The following is a 19,160-nucleotide window of genomic DNA, read 5'->3' as shown; positions in this document are numbered from 1 at the left end:
CACTTTTGCTGTTCCTTAAAATATTAGGAGCAGGATTTATGTCATTGATTAACTATTTTATTGGCAAGATGTTTCTCCCAGTTGTTTCAAGGACTCAGCTATAACAAAGGTATGCATATGCATGTAGCAGATTCCATTTTCAGTGGTTGACTCAACTGTGAATTTCATGTCTTAGAAATGAAACTTAACTCTTAGGGCAAACTATAAGAAATATCCTACATTCCACATTTTTTTGACTTAAAAGTGGCAATTTCATAAGATTACTGCATTCAACAGAAGTATTTCATCAAATGCTAGAAATAAAATATCAACACGATATTATATAGCAGAGGACACAGGGATGATATGTAAAAGTACAAAACATAAAAAAGACAAAAGCTACTCCAAAATTATAACCTAGTGTTAAACACTATTATCTTTTTGAGAGAGAAGAAAAATAGATTAGACATTTATATTGAATTGACAAGTATCAGACTGCTAATATGTTTGCCATTTGGGAAAGCTACTTAATAAAAGACACATGCATATAGGATGCTGAGTGGGCAGGTGGGCTCCTTCAGAGCTAGGTAGGATTTTTGCGATTTGCAGACAATATTCCCACAAGCCAGCTTTGAGAGCTGGTGTGGGAACGTCCTGGCGGTGAACAGAACATGTGGCAGTAGTGGGAGTGGCACAGCTATTCTGAAGCACAACGGAGTCAGGCAAAAGGCCAAGGATCGGAGAAGGATGGTGTGTCTCAGCAGCGTGCTGGCCAAAGTAAAGACTAGGGGATTTTGTTTTTCCTTACTAGTCGGCAATTTTCCCTTTTTATTTTACAATGATCATTCTGGATAAGAACGAAGAATGAGTTATGATGAGGGCAAGAATGAAAGCAGGTGCACGATTATGAAGAATTTTAAGTGTTAGGTTTTTTTTTAAGATTTATTTATTTTCTTACAAAGTCAGATACACAGAGAGGAGGAGAGACAGAGAGGAAGATCTTCCACCCGATGGTTCACTCCCCAAGCGGCCGCAACGGCTAGAGCTGAGCCGATCCAAAGCCAGAAGCCAGGAGCTCTTCCAGGTCTCCCACACAGGTGCAGGGTCCCAAGGCCTTGAGCCGCCCTCGACTGCTTTCCCAGACCACAAGCAGGGAGCTGGATGGGAAGCGGGGCTGCCATGATTAGAACTGGTGCTAGGATCCCGGCGAGTTCAAGGCAAAGACTTCAGCCGCTAAGCCACCGCGCCGGGCCCAATTATGAAGAATTTCATCAGTCCTGAAAAGTTTTCTATGGTGATAATGGTATTAGTCTTAAAGCAGACTCTGGGATTCCCTGACCTGTTTACATAATTGAGCTAAGCTGACTATTGTGACCAATATTTTGTAGGGCACGAATCAATTCAAGCAAAAAAAATTATCAGGTATTTAAAGCAAAACTAAAAATCTGCAGCTTTAAAAAATCAGAATATAGGTCTGGTGCAAGGATTTAGCGGTTAAATCCTCGCCTTGCACACACTGGGAACCCATATGGGCACTGATTCATGTCCTGCAGCCCTGCTTCCCATCCAGCTCTCTGCTTGTGGCCTCGGAAAGCAGTCAAAGATGGCCCAAAGCCTTGGACCCTGCACCAGCCTGGTATACCCAGAAGAAGCTCCTGGCTTTGGACTGGCTTGTCTGCAGTCACTGCGGTCACTTAGGGAGTGAATCAGCACACTGAAGATCTTTCTCCTCCTCTCTGTATATCTGTCTTTCAAATAAAAATAAATCTTAAAAAATCAGAATATAAACTATCTACAACTAGATAACATTCATTTAGTATTCAGACAGCAATGAAGAGGAGCTTTATGGATAAAATTTAGAAACAATACCCACCTACTTACCTCTAAGCAAATGATGTTAGCACCTAAAGTATGTTTGTCCTTCCATGATTAACTAATTAAGTTCTAAACTGTGGTATGGCTTTGCTCACAATGACCCTATATAGTAAATTATTATTTTAAAAAAATGGCTTTTTCCAAGCGTAAGGAACATATTTTAGTGCAACAAAAATATTTCATAATTGCATCACACTTACAACCAAGTTGTTTTAAACAAATTATTATCTAAAATTTTTGATTGGCATTTAATATTTACACATTGTTATAGGGTGCAATGCAACACTTCAGAACATATGTGCACCATTAACCTAGGAAGTCAAGCAGTGCAGTGAACTACAGTACTGTATGTGCTGAGCACTAGTTCTTGGTACTTTTCAACCATGAGTGAATTCAATCTGGATTTATTTAGGGGTTTACTCTATTCATGTCAGAATTCTGACTAATATTTTTATTTCTGCTTTCCTCACCAAGTCTTCACTTCCAAATTACTGACTAGAGTAGACCCCTTAAATAAATTTAAAGGTAGCCCTGTTTTGCAACTACATGTTTGTGGAATATACCCTAGGACTAATGCCAATATTTTAGTTATAGAAGTTCTGTCCTTCATTCCATTTGAAAAGAATAATTCTAAGCTGTACAGGTTGTAGAATTACAACATTTATCTTTGAATAAACATGGTCTTCTAGATTTTCTAGTTGAATGTAGTTTGTGTGACTTATTCTGTGACTCTGCTACTGATTAGTAGCATTATGACCATTAGTGCTGACATGAGGGAAGCGCTTGCTTTTGCTTCAGCAAATTTATTCAGATAACATGTAAGAGATAATCACTTCTTCTTATAAATTCTCTTTTAGGAAAGCATGCAGTTTCTTTTGTTTTGGGGACAAATCAAGCATTCTCAGTAGGCTTACCATTCTGTCTGAATATCATCTCTGTTTAATTCCTTCCAGTCACCTTGTGTTTCCTGCCCAGACCTGTCTTCTCTAGGGAGTCTCCTACAATTTCTTGCAAAGGGATATAATCTATATTAAATAAATCATTAAAGCATAGAAACTAACTAATGGAGCACATTTCAGTATACTTTCATTTCACTGTAATGGAATACTTCAGTTATCAGGTGTAAAAAATAGTGACAAAGTAACAGAGGTGCTATAGCTTGCTATATTTATGCCCCATAAATTGCATGCCCCATATAATACATGGCAATGCCAAAATGAAAACGGAACTTATTTCAAGAGAACTGTTCTTATTAATGGTTAGGGGAAAGATCAATGCATTACATTCGGGAAGAAGAATCCTAAATAGCCATTGTATCAGAATGAAAAGCATGAAAAGAATCAGTGTCTTTGCTTGACATTTGTGATGAACAAGTGCATTCAGTGTGACTAATGTAACCCAATAAAAATATCAATAAATTTACATCTTTCTGTTGCTTTATCTAAATCATGAGTGGACTAGAGTAGGTCTACTTCCTATGGCATGAATATTGGCTCGAACTTTCTTCAAAGGTCCTTGCACTAAAGGCTTGTTTCCTCAAGGTGCTACTGAGAGGTGGTGGAAACTTTGGGATACAGTTCGGTGGGAGAACAAGAGATCTCTTGGGACCTGAGGTATTACTCATGCAGCTCCTTTGTAGTTCTCCCACGACCCCTTGAGTTCTCATGAAACAATTTTTTTTATCAGTTCAAGTTTAGCCTACTCTCTCTGCTCTTGTTCCAGATGTGATTGCTCAGTTGGTATGGGCTCCAATTATCATCATCTACCATTTGCCATGCGGTCCTCACTAGAACTGTGCCTATAGAGGTGCCATGTCTTTGAGTCTCTAAAACTGTAAAGTAAACAAACTTCTCTTTGTTTAATGTTTCAAGAATTTTGTTGTAGTAACACAAAGCTTACTCAAATACTATTTCCATTTCTGAAGCTTGGAAAAACCACCAAATCCCTATATCCATTCCATATTTGGGATTGAGTGCCATAATATATATAAGCTTCTCTAATGTTATAAATAAAAAAACAAATCTGTCCTCATCCTAATTTCAAAATGATTTTGACCTGTGTTTGAAAAAGGCAGGAGCCTATATAATTCTAATGTGTACACAGTTAACATTTCTCAGGATAAGTATACCTCCACTATTAAGGCTATTTAAAGATAGGAGATACTGTAAAAATCAGAGAAGGGCAGTTAGAACATGTGCTAATTTCATGTGGATGTCACTGCCATTGGACTGTTAAAATTTATAACTGGGCTTGAAGTCCTTGAAAAGTTAGATCTGCATTTCCTTTTTACTTTTTACTGTTCTAACTTCTGTTGCCTTTTCTCTTTCCTCCATTTTCATTCATCTATCAATAGTTAGTGTTTCATATGTGCTTAGCAATATACTAGGCAGCACAATAAATCACATCGAGCATGTTTGCAAAGGATCTTTTCCTCTTCAAGTTCCTGTACAAACACTGGGCAGAATTTCCTTCTCTATAAAAAAATTAATTTAAAATACATATCAAGGGTTTATATTAGAGATTTGGGGAAGGACTGTTTGAAGTAGGTGAGAAAATGATCAGTGGAGAAAATCAGATGGCCAGTACGCTGAATTTAGAGTTTTATAACAGGTCCATCATAAACCAAATGAAAGTGTTCAAGAGATACTTTAGCTATTCTGTGTTACTTGAGTTCCAAACTAAAACAAACTGACTGGGAAGATCTACCTCCTCACTCTCTCATCCCTAAAGACCTAGGATAATAACACAAATGACAGCGATAACTTTTGGCTATGTATTGGAAGCTGAGTTGGATGGGCCTCTACATGGGCAGTGACAAGCAGTTTATGGAAAAGTTGGAGTGCTGGCAGGGGACAAGCACAGTGCAGATGCTGTACTATTTCAGCTAACAGGCTGGGGAAGAGGCAGACTGTCCAAGAAAAAAAAATCTGAGGATCTTCTGAAAAAAACTGCTGAATGTCTAAGATTCTGCTTGGGTCATATATGCAAGTGTGGTTATAGTCCACAGCATGAAGTGCAATTTTGATATCTGACTCAGCACACACAGGAGGAAACAATGTTTCACACAGTCTAAGCCATGCCTTAGGTAGAGTTTACTGGCTTAGTTAAGGGTACTGAGAAAGTTGAAAGAATTTTCTAAGACGACCAACTACAATGCAATATTTGTGCAAGAAATAGCGTGGCTTGAGGAAGCTATTACTGATTTGCTGTTAACAGAATAAACTCAAAGTAGAGAAGGCAGAAAATCAAAGTTAAATTCTGAGCATGGGCCAGTCATGCTCCATATATTTATATTTAGTAGCTTAAATTTTACCTGAAAAAAGTCACTGGGGAGATTTTGGCAAAGCAAAAACTTCAAAATTAGTAAACAAGCACTTCCTATTTTAAAAATTGCATCAACAATTAGTGCGGACATTATCCCTATATATACATAATTGAATTATGACTTATCCCTCACATTTTATGCAAAAATTTACTCATAAGAGGATCAGAGATGAATATATAAAGTATAGAGCTTCCAGAAAAAGAGAAAAAGGCTTGGGTTGGTAAACAATTTTTATATACCATATCAAAGCCATAATTCATTTTTAAACAAAATCTCCTTACATTGGATTTTGAAGACATTTTAACAACTCTTTCTGCAAAAGGCAATATTCTGAAAATATATGCAACAAGCTTTAAAGAAATCACGTTATTGAGCAAAAAGTGTATCCAGGACATACTAACTTAAATTTAAAAACTTAATATTAAGGACTTGGCCCAATGGCTCAGGGGATAAATCCTTGCCTTGCAAGAGTTGGGATTCCACAAAGGTGCCATTTTACATACCAGGTGCTCCACTTGCCATCTAGCTCCTTGCTGTGGACTAGGAAAGCAATGGCGAATGGCCCAAAGCCTTGGAACCCTGCACCTATGTAGGAGACCTTAAAGAAACTCCTGTCTCTTATCTTCAGATTGGCTCAGCTCCAGTCATTGTGGTCACTTGGGGAGTGAACCAGAGGATGGAAGATCTTTTTCTCTGTCTCTCTTCTCTGTAAATCTGCCTTTCCAATAAAAATAAAGCTTAAAAACCCTCCATGTTAAGCAAATAAAGAAACAACTCAATTTTAAAGAAACGTGCAAAACTTGAAGACATAGCTCATTAAAGAAAATACTTACATTGTAAACATACAAAAACATGCTGAAAATCATGTCATTTGAGAAGTAAAAGTAGAAATGACAATATAACCATGTACATTCACTAGGATGGTAACTTTTTTGCATATAATTATAATACCAAATGTTTTCAAAAAGGCAAAGCAGCTGAAATTCTCATATATCTACATTTATGTATTTACCTGGGACAATTGTAAATATTTACATAAAAATCAAAAGTGCACAGGAATGTTCACAATTTTACTTATAAATGATCAAACTGTAAATGCCACATATTTTGTTCAATCACTATATGTAAAGACAAAATATGACACATGTACGAGTACAAGGGAATACTGTTCAATAACTGAAGTGGATTAGTCTCATGCACTTTCTGCTAAGTGAATGAAGCAAACACCAAAGGCAATATATTACATAATCACCTTTATAGAACACAATGAAGTACAGCCCTTGCTAAACTATGCTAATTAATGCAGAAGGAAGAAAAATCAAAATAGTAGCATTAAGTTGCAACAGAAATACTTTTTGCCAGCAAGATCTACTCAATGGATGATAAATGAGTGGGTCAAAGTTTGAAAAGGAACAGGATATTTGCTGAATAAACTTTCCCTAAATATATATAAATGATTTTCTGGAAGTAAATGTAGAAGATACATCCTTAACTAAGCAATGAAATTTAACAACCTCAAGGTTGACATACAGAGATAATACACCCCGGGAATAATGTACCGAGAAGTGATAGGAAATTTCTGTGATCATAATGTAAAAATGCATAATAACAATGCATTCACAGGAGAACAACAGACACATTCAAACTGAAGGATATTCTACAAAATAACAGATCAGTATGCCTGAAAATCTACCAGGGTCACAACAGACACACCCAAATAGAGGTATATTCTACAAAACAGATCAGTATGCCTGAAAATCTACCAGGGTCAAGAATGACACAAAGAGGCTGAAGAATGGTCACTGGCTGGAAGAATCTCTACAAGGACATGATAAGTGAACCCAATGAGGGATCCTAGATAAGATCTTGGAACAATGACAATAGGACAAGAACATTTGAAGGAAAAGGTTTAGTTTAGTAACATTATTTTTCCTAAATTTGGATTTCTCAAACGATTTACACTGCACAAATACCATCATGAATGATTTGAGGGGAAATTTTTACTTTTGAAAATGAGTACGACTTTACCCCCCCTCCCAGATAGTTCCATTCAAATTTATTTGGAGATATAGAAAAGGAGGTACTATGAATGCATCACATTTTACTTATTTCCTCTTTCTCAGCTCTGAGCACTTACAGTGTCACACTCAACAACCTGTTACTAGATTAAGTTATTATTACACATCACATTCTACCCAGCAATTAACAGAACAGTTTGAAAACGAGGAAAGAACGAGGAAGACAGTAGGTTAGGAGTAGATCTATGAGGTTATTAAAATGAATCACCTTGAGAAAACCCACTAACCTAGCCACTGAATGGACAAAAATAAATTCCTTCTGAAAACAAATCTCTTCCGTGGAGAGAGGTTTGTTTTGGTAGAACGTAAACAAGTTGGTCATCCAATTATTCCTAGGCCAGGGTATGATTCCATGGCCATCAGCAAAGTCATCTTGTTCCTATTTGTTATGGTCAAATTGGGCCTGTTTTCTGTGTATCAGTATGTATACATCATAATCCCAAGGGACAAGCACTCTGCAGCCCTGAGATTCCAGAAACCGCACGATAATTCATCACTACATTGAGCAACAGCAGAGTCCATAGTTAGGGACAGTAGAAGAATGTTAGAAAATCAGCATTTGTTTCTGATTTCTTCTCTCCGTTGCTTTTTTCCTTGGGGGGGGGGGGTGGGGAGGGATTTCTCTCCATCTTTATCCTAAGCCCCTTTCCCTTCTTTCACATTGTTATGACAACTACTTCAAACTTTCGCCAGTCTCCCAGCTTTCTATTTACTGCCTCAGCAAACAGTCACCCTTACTAAATCATTGAGTAAAAGGGTGGCTGGTAGCCCAGAGAAAGTTGAGCTTTCTAGAAACCATGGCCGATTCACACCTTAGTTATCTGCTACTGTGCACAGTTAAGGACAGTGTGGTGGTACTTCTCTCATATCCTCAGGGGGTTATAAAAGAAAGGGAAACATGGGAGAAATAAGAGCAAACTTGGCTATGCCTTAGTTATTCAACATGAATGCAATCTAAAATTCAAGAAGAATGTAACCAGATAGTGTAGGTTTGGCAACCTGACTCAAACGGGCAGGCACTTTGCTAAATGCTTAATAATTTGACAGATGCATGGTATATTAGTACTAGGTGTACAATATTATAAATAGCATTTCAATGAATGAACAACTTAAAGAATGGTAAACATGGATTTAAGATTACAATACAATTTCACTTACACTGTCAAAATTCTCAATCTTCTTGCAGGGAGTCATGCTCTCACTACAGTTCATTGCGATTTGCACCCCAAACCCTGCCTTGTCCTCACTGTATGTCTTAATGCACTGTGTCCTCTTTTCCTATCAGGAGATGCTAAACAATCCTTACTGTACCTGACTTCCCATATCCTTTTATTCCATTGATCTTTCTCATTCTTTGAAGCTGGTTTTTCCTCTTCAAGTTGCTTCTCGTCTTTAGCTTTCCTCTCACTGCTTGCTCTCTTCAAACTTCTGGGGAAATTCCATCCACCCTATGATTTGATGAGCAATCGCCCATCTGCTGAGTCCCATCCACCTTCCAAAGACCTCATGGAAGTCCTTACATATTTTTAGTTATAATGCATAATACTTAACATGTGACATACCCAAATTAGAATTGTTTTCCCTGTAAATATTTTTCTAGGATTTTTATCATGATTTTTTGAAACTATGTATCTTATGTCCCTCATTCCTCCTATATAACCAAGCTATCACTTACCAAGTTTCTTAAATTCAACTTTGGAAACACATAGATATTTGACTCCCTTATTTTTACTTTAATGTATTTTCTCTATACTTTTGTCAGTTGTGTTGCTGTGCTTGCCTCCTTACTATTTGGGTCACCCATGGGTTTTCCTGTCATTATGTAATCTATGCTGCTATTATTTTGTTCTAGCCATTTCTGCTACTCCCCTGACATGCCAAATTGTTTCCTTGCACAAGAGTTCAGAATTGATTCCTCTCCCTACTTGGAGTGTTCTCCTATAACAATTAAGCATGATTTTCTCCCTCACCTCATTCAAGTCATTTTTCTTTGCCTAAAATTATATGTATGTATTCAAATCTCTTTCTGTGTCTCTGCAGATTGCTCATTATTGCTATTACATAAATAGTGGCTACAAGAATGGGCACTCAATAAATATGAACTGAGCGAATACATTAGCAAATAATTATATCCAAATCAGCACATACCACCGCGCTTCGGGAAATAATGGCTCCCTTATTTATTGTTCCCTGCGGGCCATGAGCAACAATGAGCTTCTTGCTCAGGAGCCGTTCTTCTCTACATCCTGGGGTTTGAATCAGCAACAGAGCCTGTCTTCTGCTGTTGCTCAGTAAATGTTTCTTGGAAAAGAAAAACAAAACAAAACAAAAAAACCAAACAAATAAACAGAAATCTAACAATCCACCTTACCTAGCAGAGCAGCTGAATCATTCATGAGCATTGTAACGCTTATTATTGCAGTCAGATTTATACGTCTTTAATAACTTCCTACAATGAGTACATTATTGGGTCCAAACCTGGATTTTTTTTCCCTACAGGAAAATTTTAAGTGCAACATTTTGACTTTACAGATTCTAAATTTTAAACTTCATTAATGTTACTTGTTCTTTTGCCTGTTTCTTCTTGAATCTATCTTCATTTTGAATCATCAGTATGAACCTGACATTATAATAAAGCTGAATGGTGTTGATAAGTTATCACTGTCATATTTCCTTACTGTCATCTTGTGATTCTCTCATTTTGGCAAAGGAATGGGGTCAGAACATTTTAGTGATTCATTTATTGTTTTCTAGGCTAACCTGCACTTTTCAATCTTCTGTGCAGAGGAAAACAATTGAGGTCTGAACAGGCTATATGACTTTGCACACACATAACCAGGCAGATAAGCAGACAACATTTCACTTGCAACAGTAATGATAGAGATCTTGAGAAAACGAATGGTATGGCAAAATAGAATTATTTGACCAAAGAGGCAATTCTTGTGCATGCACTACCATATATTTGACAAGCTGGAATTTTCTCTCTCTCTGAGATTTATTATTTATTTAAAAGGCAGACTTTCAAACACACACACACACACACACACACACACACACAATGAGATATTTTATCCACTGAGTCATTTGCTCAATGGCCATACCTGGCAGGGCTTATTATTCTTCCAGATTTTCCACACAGTAGCAGGGCTTTATACACTTGGGCCATCTTTGGTTGATTTCCCAGATACAATAACATGCAACTGTATCAGAAGTGGAGAATCTGTTTCATGCATTCTTTTTTATAGGAATGTATAGTGACAGCGTAATAGAGACTATTATATCCAGATGTGAAGATACAATGCACTATGCATCTCTTCCAAATCAAAGATGGACTCCCAATGAAACTGTTGGACATATCTAGACAATGAGATGCTGGACTATCTGATATTGTCTGTAAAAGCAAAGTCAAGGCACACTTAAATAACAGACCGATGGATTTATGACTGCTTATGAAGGAATATACCACTGTAATAATATGGGGGAAATTAGTCAGGCTGTGGGAATTTGGGGAGGGAGCAGGGAAATCCCAGATCCTATGGAATTGTACCATAAAATTCAAAATTAAAAATGGAGAAACTACTCTCTTAAACTGCATGTAGACTCATCAAAATGCTCTGAAAGGAATCCAAAATATTCTTAAGCATTTATATGAATACTTTCTGTTATAGATTAAATATTGTCCTATGAAAACTTTAAGAAGTCCTTTTACTAAATGAAATTATGTGTGGGGATTTGTCTGCTATATATGTTTTTTTTAAAGATTTTATTATTATTGGAAAGCCGGATGTACACGGAGGAGGAGAGACAGAGAGGAAGATCCTCCATCCGATGCTTCACTCCCCAAGTGAGCCACTTGGGCCGGTGCTGCGCCGATCCGAGGCTGGGAACCAGGAGCCTCCCCCGGGTCTCCCACATGGGTGCAGGGTCCCAAAGCTTCGGGCTGTCCTCGACTGCCCTCCCAGGCCACAAGCAGGGAGCTGGATGGGAATTGGAGCTGCCGGGATCAGAACCGGCGCCCACATGGGATCCCGGGGCGCCCAAGGCGAGGACCTTAGCCGCTAGGCCACGCCGCCGGGCCCTGCTATATATGTTTTTAATACTTATTTATTTTAACATGATGGAAAGGGGGAGATGGGAAGGGATTTGAGAGAGAGACAGAGAGACAGAGAGACAGAGAGAGAGAGAGAGAGAGAATTGTAATTCTTATCTTTGCCTGGATGCTGGGTAGGTTTTCTCTTTTACTGTCATAGCTAATCCCACTGATGTGTAATGTACACTGTTCACTTTCATCATGCTACTCACGGCTACTGTCTGTCTTCCTACTAACAGGTTCCATTGGCTTTCTGGAGAAGAGAGCTATGTGTTAGGCATATGGTTAAAGGCTGATAATTCTCTTTTCACATCAATTCTATCTTAATAGGTCAATGAAATTGAATGAAATTGTGATGTGTATCAAATAAATGGATTGTTTTTATCATGAACCCTTTTGTATCATAAGGTTTTTAATTACTTAACTTTTGAGTTTAAAATAAATCAGCTCTATGTCCAAACAAAAAAAAAACAGCAAAAGTACTCCCAAGAATTTAACACACACTTGTGAGGTAAAACCTATACAAAAGAAAATAATGTAATTAAGGATTTATAAAACTATCTGATGAAGATTTTGATCTTTAATTTTGTATTAATTTATGCTGGGCGTCTGCATTTGTCTGTGAAATTCCAGGATACTCTACATACATGTCCCTACAAACCTATAGAGCATCTTTATCTTCATCAGTATTATTGTTTATGCAATAAGGTAGTCTTTAGGGAGCATTAATTGCTAGCTATCTCGTAGCTACTTAAGGGCAATCTTGGAACAATTGCCATGTATTTATGGGAATGAGGCATTCATTTATTTATTGCCTTACTGCTAACAATCCCATAGCACTTGAGTCAAGATGATAACTATCCCTCTCATCTTTGTGGGAATTGTTCTTTCCACACCCACCATGTGCCTCATCAGCACCACATCACCATTATCTGGGACTTACTTTTATGGAAGAATTATAATTCTGCTAACCCTTCAGGATCATACTACATTTATCCTTTCTCAACAAGTTTTCTTATAACAGAAATGGAAATTTTTTAGGCAATGGGACAATTACACAAATTTGGCTGAGTTGAGGAATGGTTCTGCATGTAGATGAGACTGTTAGAGATGTAATCATCTGGTGGTTGTCTGTAGGTTTATGTGAAATTAACTATTTCAAGTTGGCAAATTATTTTGTTAAATTGATTTGGCTGACCTGGGATAACTAATTCCCATTATTTTATAAGATATAATGTTTTTTCTTTTCCTAAATTCTATTGATTTACATATATTAATGACAGCATGTTAATAAAACACATAGGAATATATGAAAAAGATAATTTGACTCAGCAAAGGCAGAAAATAAAGATCTGATACTTTTATTCTTTTAATACATTGCTGGACACTTGTTTTAAGATATTCCATATATAGACAGGACTTGAATATCATAAATGCTGTATTTTATAAATTGTCACAAGTAAATATTTCAAACATCGTAAAGATTTTATATTTTGCTTGCCAGGATGTATAAGAGACCAAAACTTAAAAATGGTCATGCTAGATTAAGACCAAAAGGTCACAAAATATAAAAGAAATAATTCACATGTTATTTCTTCAGTCCCTTGATTTCTCTCTTCTAGCTTGTAAACTTTACTAGGCATCGTGGCATAACTGGCTTTTCCAAAATATTATATGCTACAGTGGTTTTATATCATGTTACCCAAATAATTTTTCTATTATGAAAAGTAGGATTATGTAATTGAATTCAGATTATTTAAACCAGTCAATTCTGACAGGACAATTAAAATACTTAAACCCTGACTTATTCATTTGGATATAGAAAAAAAACACAGGAAACAAATAAAAATAAAAGTATTGACTTCAGAATAAGACACATTTCTGTTTAAACACCAATGACGCCACATACTATGGTCCATATATAGTTAATTAACCCATATGAACTACATCCATAAAATAGGGGTAATGATACTTATTTGAATTTCTGTGAGCATAAAATGGTTAATTCTGTGTAAAGTGTTTGGCACACGTAGGACCATTAGTGGTTATTCTTAAAATGTGGCTTACTGTAAGTATAAATATACTAAAGTCATTATATATTTAGAAATTTAATTTTTGCAGCATTTCTATAGAGTAGGGGCTGTTGTAGCTCCATTATACCGATGTGGAAGTAAAGGACAGAGATATTAATATACTCCAATTACATAAATCTGAAGCAGAAGAGTTCTAGTTGTCTGGCTGTCTTGCTAAGTAACAAATGATTCAAAACTTAGTGGTAAACATTAGTTAATTAAAAATTTAACCATTTCATTCTCTTGGTACTTTCACTTGCTGATGGCACTGAGCTGCACGTTTCCTTTGCTGTGCAAGACTGTGACTACAGTGCAGTTAGGGTAGAGCTCTGGGGATCTGGTGGGAGACAGTGATGCTGCGGGCGGTGGGTTCCCTCACATGGTAGCCATTTAGTGTTGGCCACTGGAAGTGCAGCCGTGACTGTGAACAGATGCTCCCCAGCTCTCCATGTTGTGGTGCTGCTGTGGCCTCCATAAAGGGATCTGCTTTGTGAATCACAGAGGCTGGGATCCAGAGGGGAATGTTGAAAGAGGACAAGCGCCAACAATGCAAACACAGAACATGCCTTCACTTACAAATGCTTTCTCCTGTGCCATAGGGAAACGACTATGGCAGTGTCGAGGGGAGCGACACAAAGAGACGGAGAGGGAAGGGTTCCACGATCTGTCAGTAAAGCACTAAGGCAACAGTAAAACCCAGCACCGGTCCTCAACCCTACTCCCTGCTTGTTTTCCAGCCCTCCGCAGTACTGTGGCTGTCGGCACCTTCCTGTTCCTTTGGGGCAGTGTGGTACTAATGCCTCCCGAGAAGGATTCAGTTTTAGATACAGTTATATGTTTTGAGTGAGTTTTTATTCTCTTCTGCTTCTAAAAACAAGAAAGTTTTCATTTCATTTAAAGGATTTTAACAAATTTTAGTTTTACAAAAGAAAAGTATCTCGCAAACATTTAGGCTATTCTTATGAAAAGTTAAATACCACCTGTGTTGGGTGAATTTATATTATTCACTGGCGAATAAAATAGAGAAGCTGTTATATTTTATCTTTATCACTATTCAAATAAAAACAAATACGTGGAAATATATTTATTTGAATGCAATACCAATTTGGATGTTTTGTCATTTTCTCACAGAGGAATGGACTTGATATGATCATTTTTGCAAAAGCAAGACTTTTACTTCAGAAGTTGCAACCTTCATTTTACGTAATTTTTCATCTTCATTTTTATATACATGTATTTCCAATGCCATTAACACAGATTCCATACAGAACTTTCAATTTAAAAGTGTTTCCAGATGAAACATTCTATAATTGTTCATGAACTTTACTTGTTAAGTTCATTACTTTGACTTAATGTTCTGAAATACTGAAGTTGTTTCTTCCATTAATACTGACATTTAGAAAAAGAAATATATATATTTATGTATCTTTACTCTTGATTCATTACTTCAAATTAAATTAGCAGTGATTTAAAGTTCATATCACTTCAAAGCTGTTTCGTGACCAATGCAAACTCTGATAATGTCATATCCTACTATCAAGACTCCAAGGAATGATATATCTGAAGAAGTTGTACATTAATGACTGCATACTTTATTCATTTCCTTATAAAGGAACTTACATAAATGCATGAAAGAATGATGCAGAACATGAATAACTTACTTTTTGTGACAACGCCTTCCAGGCGAATGATATTTGGATGATCAAACTGACCCATGATACTAGCTTCTCTTAGAAAATCTCTCCTTTGCCGATCCATGTGGCCACCCTTCAACGTTTTGATGGCAACTGGAATCTCTCTTTTACCTGGTGTCTTCAAACGCCCACTACAGACTTCTCCAAATTCACCTTAAAATAGGAACAAAGGCGATTGACAGTTTAAGCAGCATATTTATATTTTAGAGAAATCAAATGTGCATACAGTGTCATTCTTTCTCTATTTTCAGTGACGTGATTTTCACATGAAGATCACTTTCTTAAAATTATAAGAACAATACACTTGTGCCTGGCGTGTTGGCCTAGCGGCTCAAGTCCTTGCCTCGAATGTACCAGGATCCCATATGGGCGCTGGTTCTAATCCCGGCGGCCCCACTTCCCATCCAGCTCCCTGCTTGTGGCCTGGGAATGAAGTCGAGGACAGCCCAAAGCCTTGGGACCTTGCACCCGCGTGGGAGACCCGGAAGAGCTCCTGGGTCCTGGCTTCAGATTGGTGCAGTACCGGCCACTGCGGTCACTTGGGGAGTGAATCATCAGATGGAAGATCTTCCTCTGTCTCTCCTCCTCTCTGTATTTCTGACTTTCCAATAAAAATAAATTATAAAAAAAAGAACAGTACACTTGATCAACAGCATTGATCATGACTAATGGAATGCACTTTCATAAGCTGTACCACAGGAACTACCAGTAATAGACATCCAGGAAATGCTGAGAAATTTTGATAAAGAGGATGGTGATGCTAATGTAATTTCATAGAAAAGCAGTCGCTGCCTAATGTTTCTGGTCTCAGTTCTGACACATGGGCAAATGCTTGCTTTATTCAGGTAAGTATAGTTGATTTGATCCCACAAGCTATGTGCCTTTGCTTCACTGGCCAATAAAAATCAATGCTAGGGTCAACTGATGTACAGGCATATTTTAAAAACTACACTGTACTCAACTCTATTTAGTGACTGTGCAGGCTAAATTACAAGCCACATGGATGGGAATACATATACTGTGATGTAAGTTATGGTTCAGCATTGCTCCACTGGGTATATTAAGAATAATCAATGTTAATCAAGCATTTACTACATATGTACTCAGTGTTGATTGATATGAGTTCCAAACAAATATAAGATTTAGTCTGCATTTTCAGAAGCCTATAGTCCAGCAAGAGGATTTAGATAAAAATGAAACAATTAAGAATTTATAAACCAATCCTTGCAAATACAGTTTTGTCTTTCAAGCAAATTAATAATATTAAAAATAAATAAAATTAAATGGACAAAGGGTAGCAAGGAGATTAAGAGTGAATGTTGTTAGAAAGAGTATACATTACTTAAAGTAATATAACATATTCAAAAAAGACTAATATTCTAAATGTTTTTTTCTAGGTCTGATTACCTACATTTACTTCAGAGTATGACATTTAATCTTGAATTTATTCATCATCTCTAAATGAGCATAATAAAATCTATATTTATATGGAATCCTTTCCCTAAGTGATATCGTTACTATCAACAAAGAATGAATATACATGAAAGTATTTCTATAAAACCTATTCAAAAACACTTCATTTTATTTTGATGTCTGAGATGATGAAAGTAAAGAAAAATATTTTCATTTGATCTATTAGTTGGCAGCTCTGGACAAAGGTTGAGTGCAAAATAAGCTTAAGTGAAGAAGACCAAAGTAAATGTTTACAATGCCATAGATTTCAATTAGCAGCTCCATAGATTTCAATTAGCCATACTTTATCGGGACTAATTCATCACTATCAACTAAATAACAACCATAAATGAATATTAATTATTTCTGAGTAAATGCTAACTTTTCAAGTAAAAGAGAAGTAGAAAGTAAACAAGGCAAAACTTCTCTTTGTAAAAATTGTACATATACCCAATGAAAACACAAATGAGTCTAATAAGATCTTGTTTTATACACTGTGTGCTAACAGAAGCAAGCAAAATGCTGTCTTTAGAACATTCAGTGCATATGAACAACGTTAGAGTTTCATCAATCTTACAAAAACCTGGCATCAGAAATAGAAATAAGTAAAATAAAACAAACAATGCTCAATCAACTGTGGGGATAGATATTTTATAAAGCTTTTGGTGCTCTGCTTATAATAAGCCTCTACTTTTAAATAACTTTGCCATATGTTCAAAAACAACTGGAAAATTTTAGCAATTTTTAATAATTTCCTGTAACAATTTCTTTTGAGGAATAATATGAAGATACGTTAATTACGAATATCTCATAGAGGTATGCCTACTAAGATACTTGAAGTTCATCCTCAGATAACTGGTTTGTTCTAATAACTATTCAGAAACAAATAAGTATTCATTTTTACACACTGTGCCTTAATGAATTTTGCCTTACGGATATTAAGCTGTATTTTAAAATCCTTCACCTGCCATGAGTCTACATGTGATTTTCTGTTCACATTTCATAGGAATCCAAATTAATTTTGGAATATAATGAAATAAATGAGAACTATGCTAGTATTTCATAAAGACAGACATAGTGATAATTTTCTTTGAATCTTGTTTTCTAAAATTCATGTGTCTTATTAACACCAGGCAGGTGTTTGCTTCATGTCAAGCTCTGCATGATGAAGCTGTTATCACACTTATTTCAGTGTCACTAAATATGGATGCCTCAATTAAAGATCTGAGACTCCTCACACTTTCGTCAGGCAAACTCCAAAAATCTCAGTCACAGACTTAAGTCCATCTCCACAATAAGGTCTGCATATACCAGACATGTTAGGGAGACATAAAATATACTTTAAATTATATGCATAATTTCACATATTATCGAAGATTGATTTATTATGAGGTTGTTTTTGTAGCAGGGGCGGTGATTTAGTATATAAGCACTAGAAAACATACTTCTTGGTAATAGCTGTGAACACTTATACATGCTTGTTAGTTGGCTATTTATTTATGGAAAGAATATGGTGATCTGTTTTTTGTTTCTCAGACAATGGTGCCAATTTTTATTATAATACTTAAAATATTACAGGTTGAATAACTTGACATACAGTTTAATTTTTACAGTAGTTCTTTATAGTTGGGACCAGTATTCTGTTTTACAGATGAGGACACTAGAGTAAATAAGTCACTTGTCCAAGCCGACACAACCAGAAAGTGGTAGGGCTGCCATTTAAATCCACTCTTGGATCCATTTAAATGCTCTTGGTGGTTGTAACCATTATTCTCTACTCTCTGAGTATCATGTTGAATATTTTCCTGTATTACCATACTGAGCTCTCCATTGGTAACAATGGTGTCTTTGAACTAAAACTGATATAGCATTCAATTGGATAAAGGTAAATAAAACAGTAATAGCATGTCTTAATCTTTCATCATCAAATGCACACGAAGCCTTACAAATGTTGTATGTTGGTTAGTCTGGTAGAATCACTTTGGTCCATGTAGTTTCAAAGAACAAAGAAAATCATTTCCAGGATAGTTGATTTTCTGCCACCCACAACTCATTCAATAGCTAACAACCTCGTCTATCATCCTGGACATTTGTAAAACTTTCTGCACAAGCAATTTAATTGCATAATATCCAGGGTCATATTAATATACCAATTTACACTGGGTTTTTTTTCTACACAAATTTTACATAATTGAGCTAAGACTGGGAGGGGATGGTGTAGGCAGCGAGGGGCCATCTATCTTAGAGAAGTGTAACATCACACTCATAGCTTCCCACTTTGGCTCCCTGCATTTGGAAGTTCTGACATTCTCCCTGCTCCAGCTCTTGATGCTAACAATCCCATTCTTGATGGTTGCTCTCTCTTAGAGGTGCCGGGATGTTTCTTTCCTCACACTGGCTGCTCCTCTCTAAAAGGAATGCTCCTGAGCAGAAGCTGGCCCCCTTTTTCCTCTGTGTACACCCTTCTCAATCCCCTCTTAGGAGTCAGGGCCAACTTTTGATGTCACTGCTTCAGAAAACTTCCCCTTGACTGACCCTTCTAATTTAGCTTTACACTTCCAACAGGTCCTTTTAAATGTAAAAAAAAAATAATAA

General features: G+C 36.6%; 1 protein-coding gene across 1 annotated transcript in view; it reads right to left on the bottom strand.

Moving 5' to 3' along the window:
* Positions 1–19,160, bottom strand: part of EPHA6 (EPH receptor A6) — an 860,890-nt gene that overhangs the window by 216,650 nt on the left and 625,080 nt on the right. Inside the window, 1 exon segment of the mRNA XM_058661775.1 lies at positions 15,081–15,266. Coding sequence (XP_058517758.1) covers positions 15,081–15,266 — 186 coding nt within the window.

Source organism: Ochotona princeps, chromosome 3, assembly GCF_030435755.1.
Source record: "Ochotona princeps isolate mOchPri1 chromosome 3, mOchPri1.hap1, whole genome shotgun sequence".
Taxonomy (NCBI): Eukaryota; Metazoa; Chordata; class Mammalia; order Lagomorpha; family Ochotonidae; genus Ochotona; species Ochotona princeps.
This window is presented reverse-complemented; position numbering and strand designations above follow the sequence as displayed.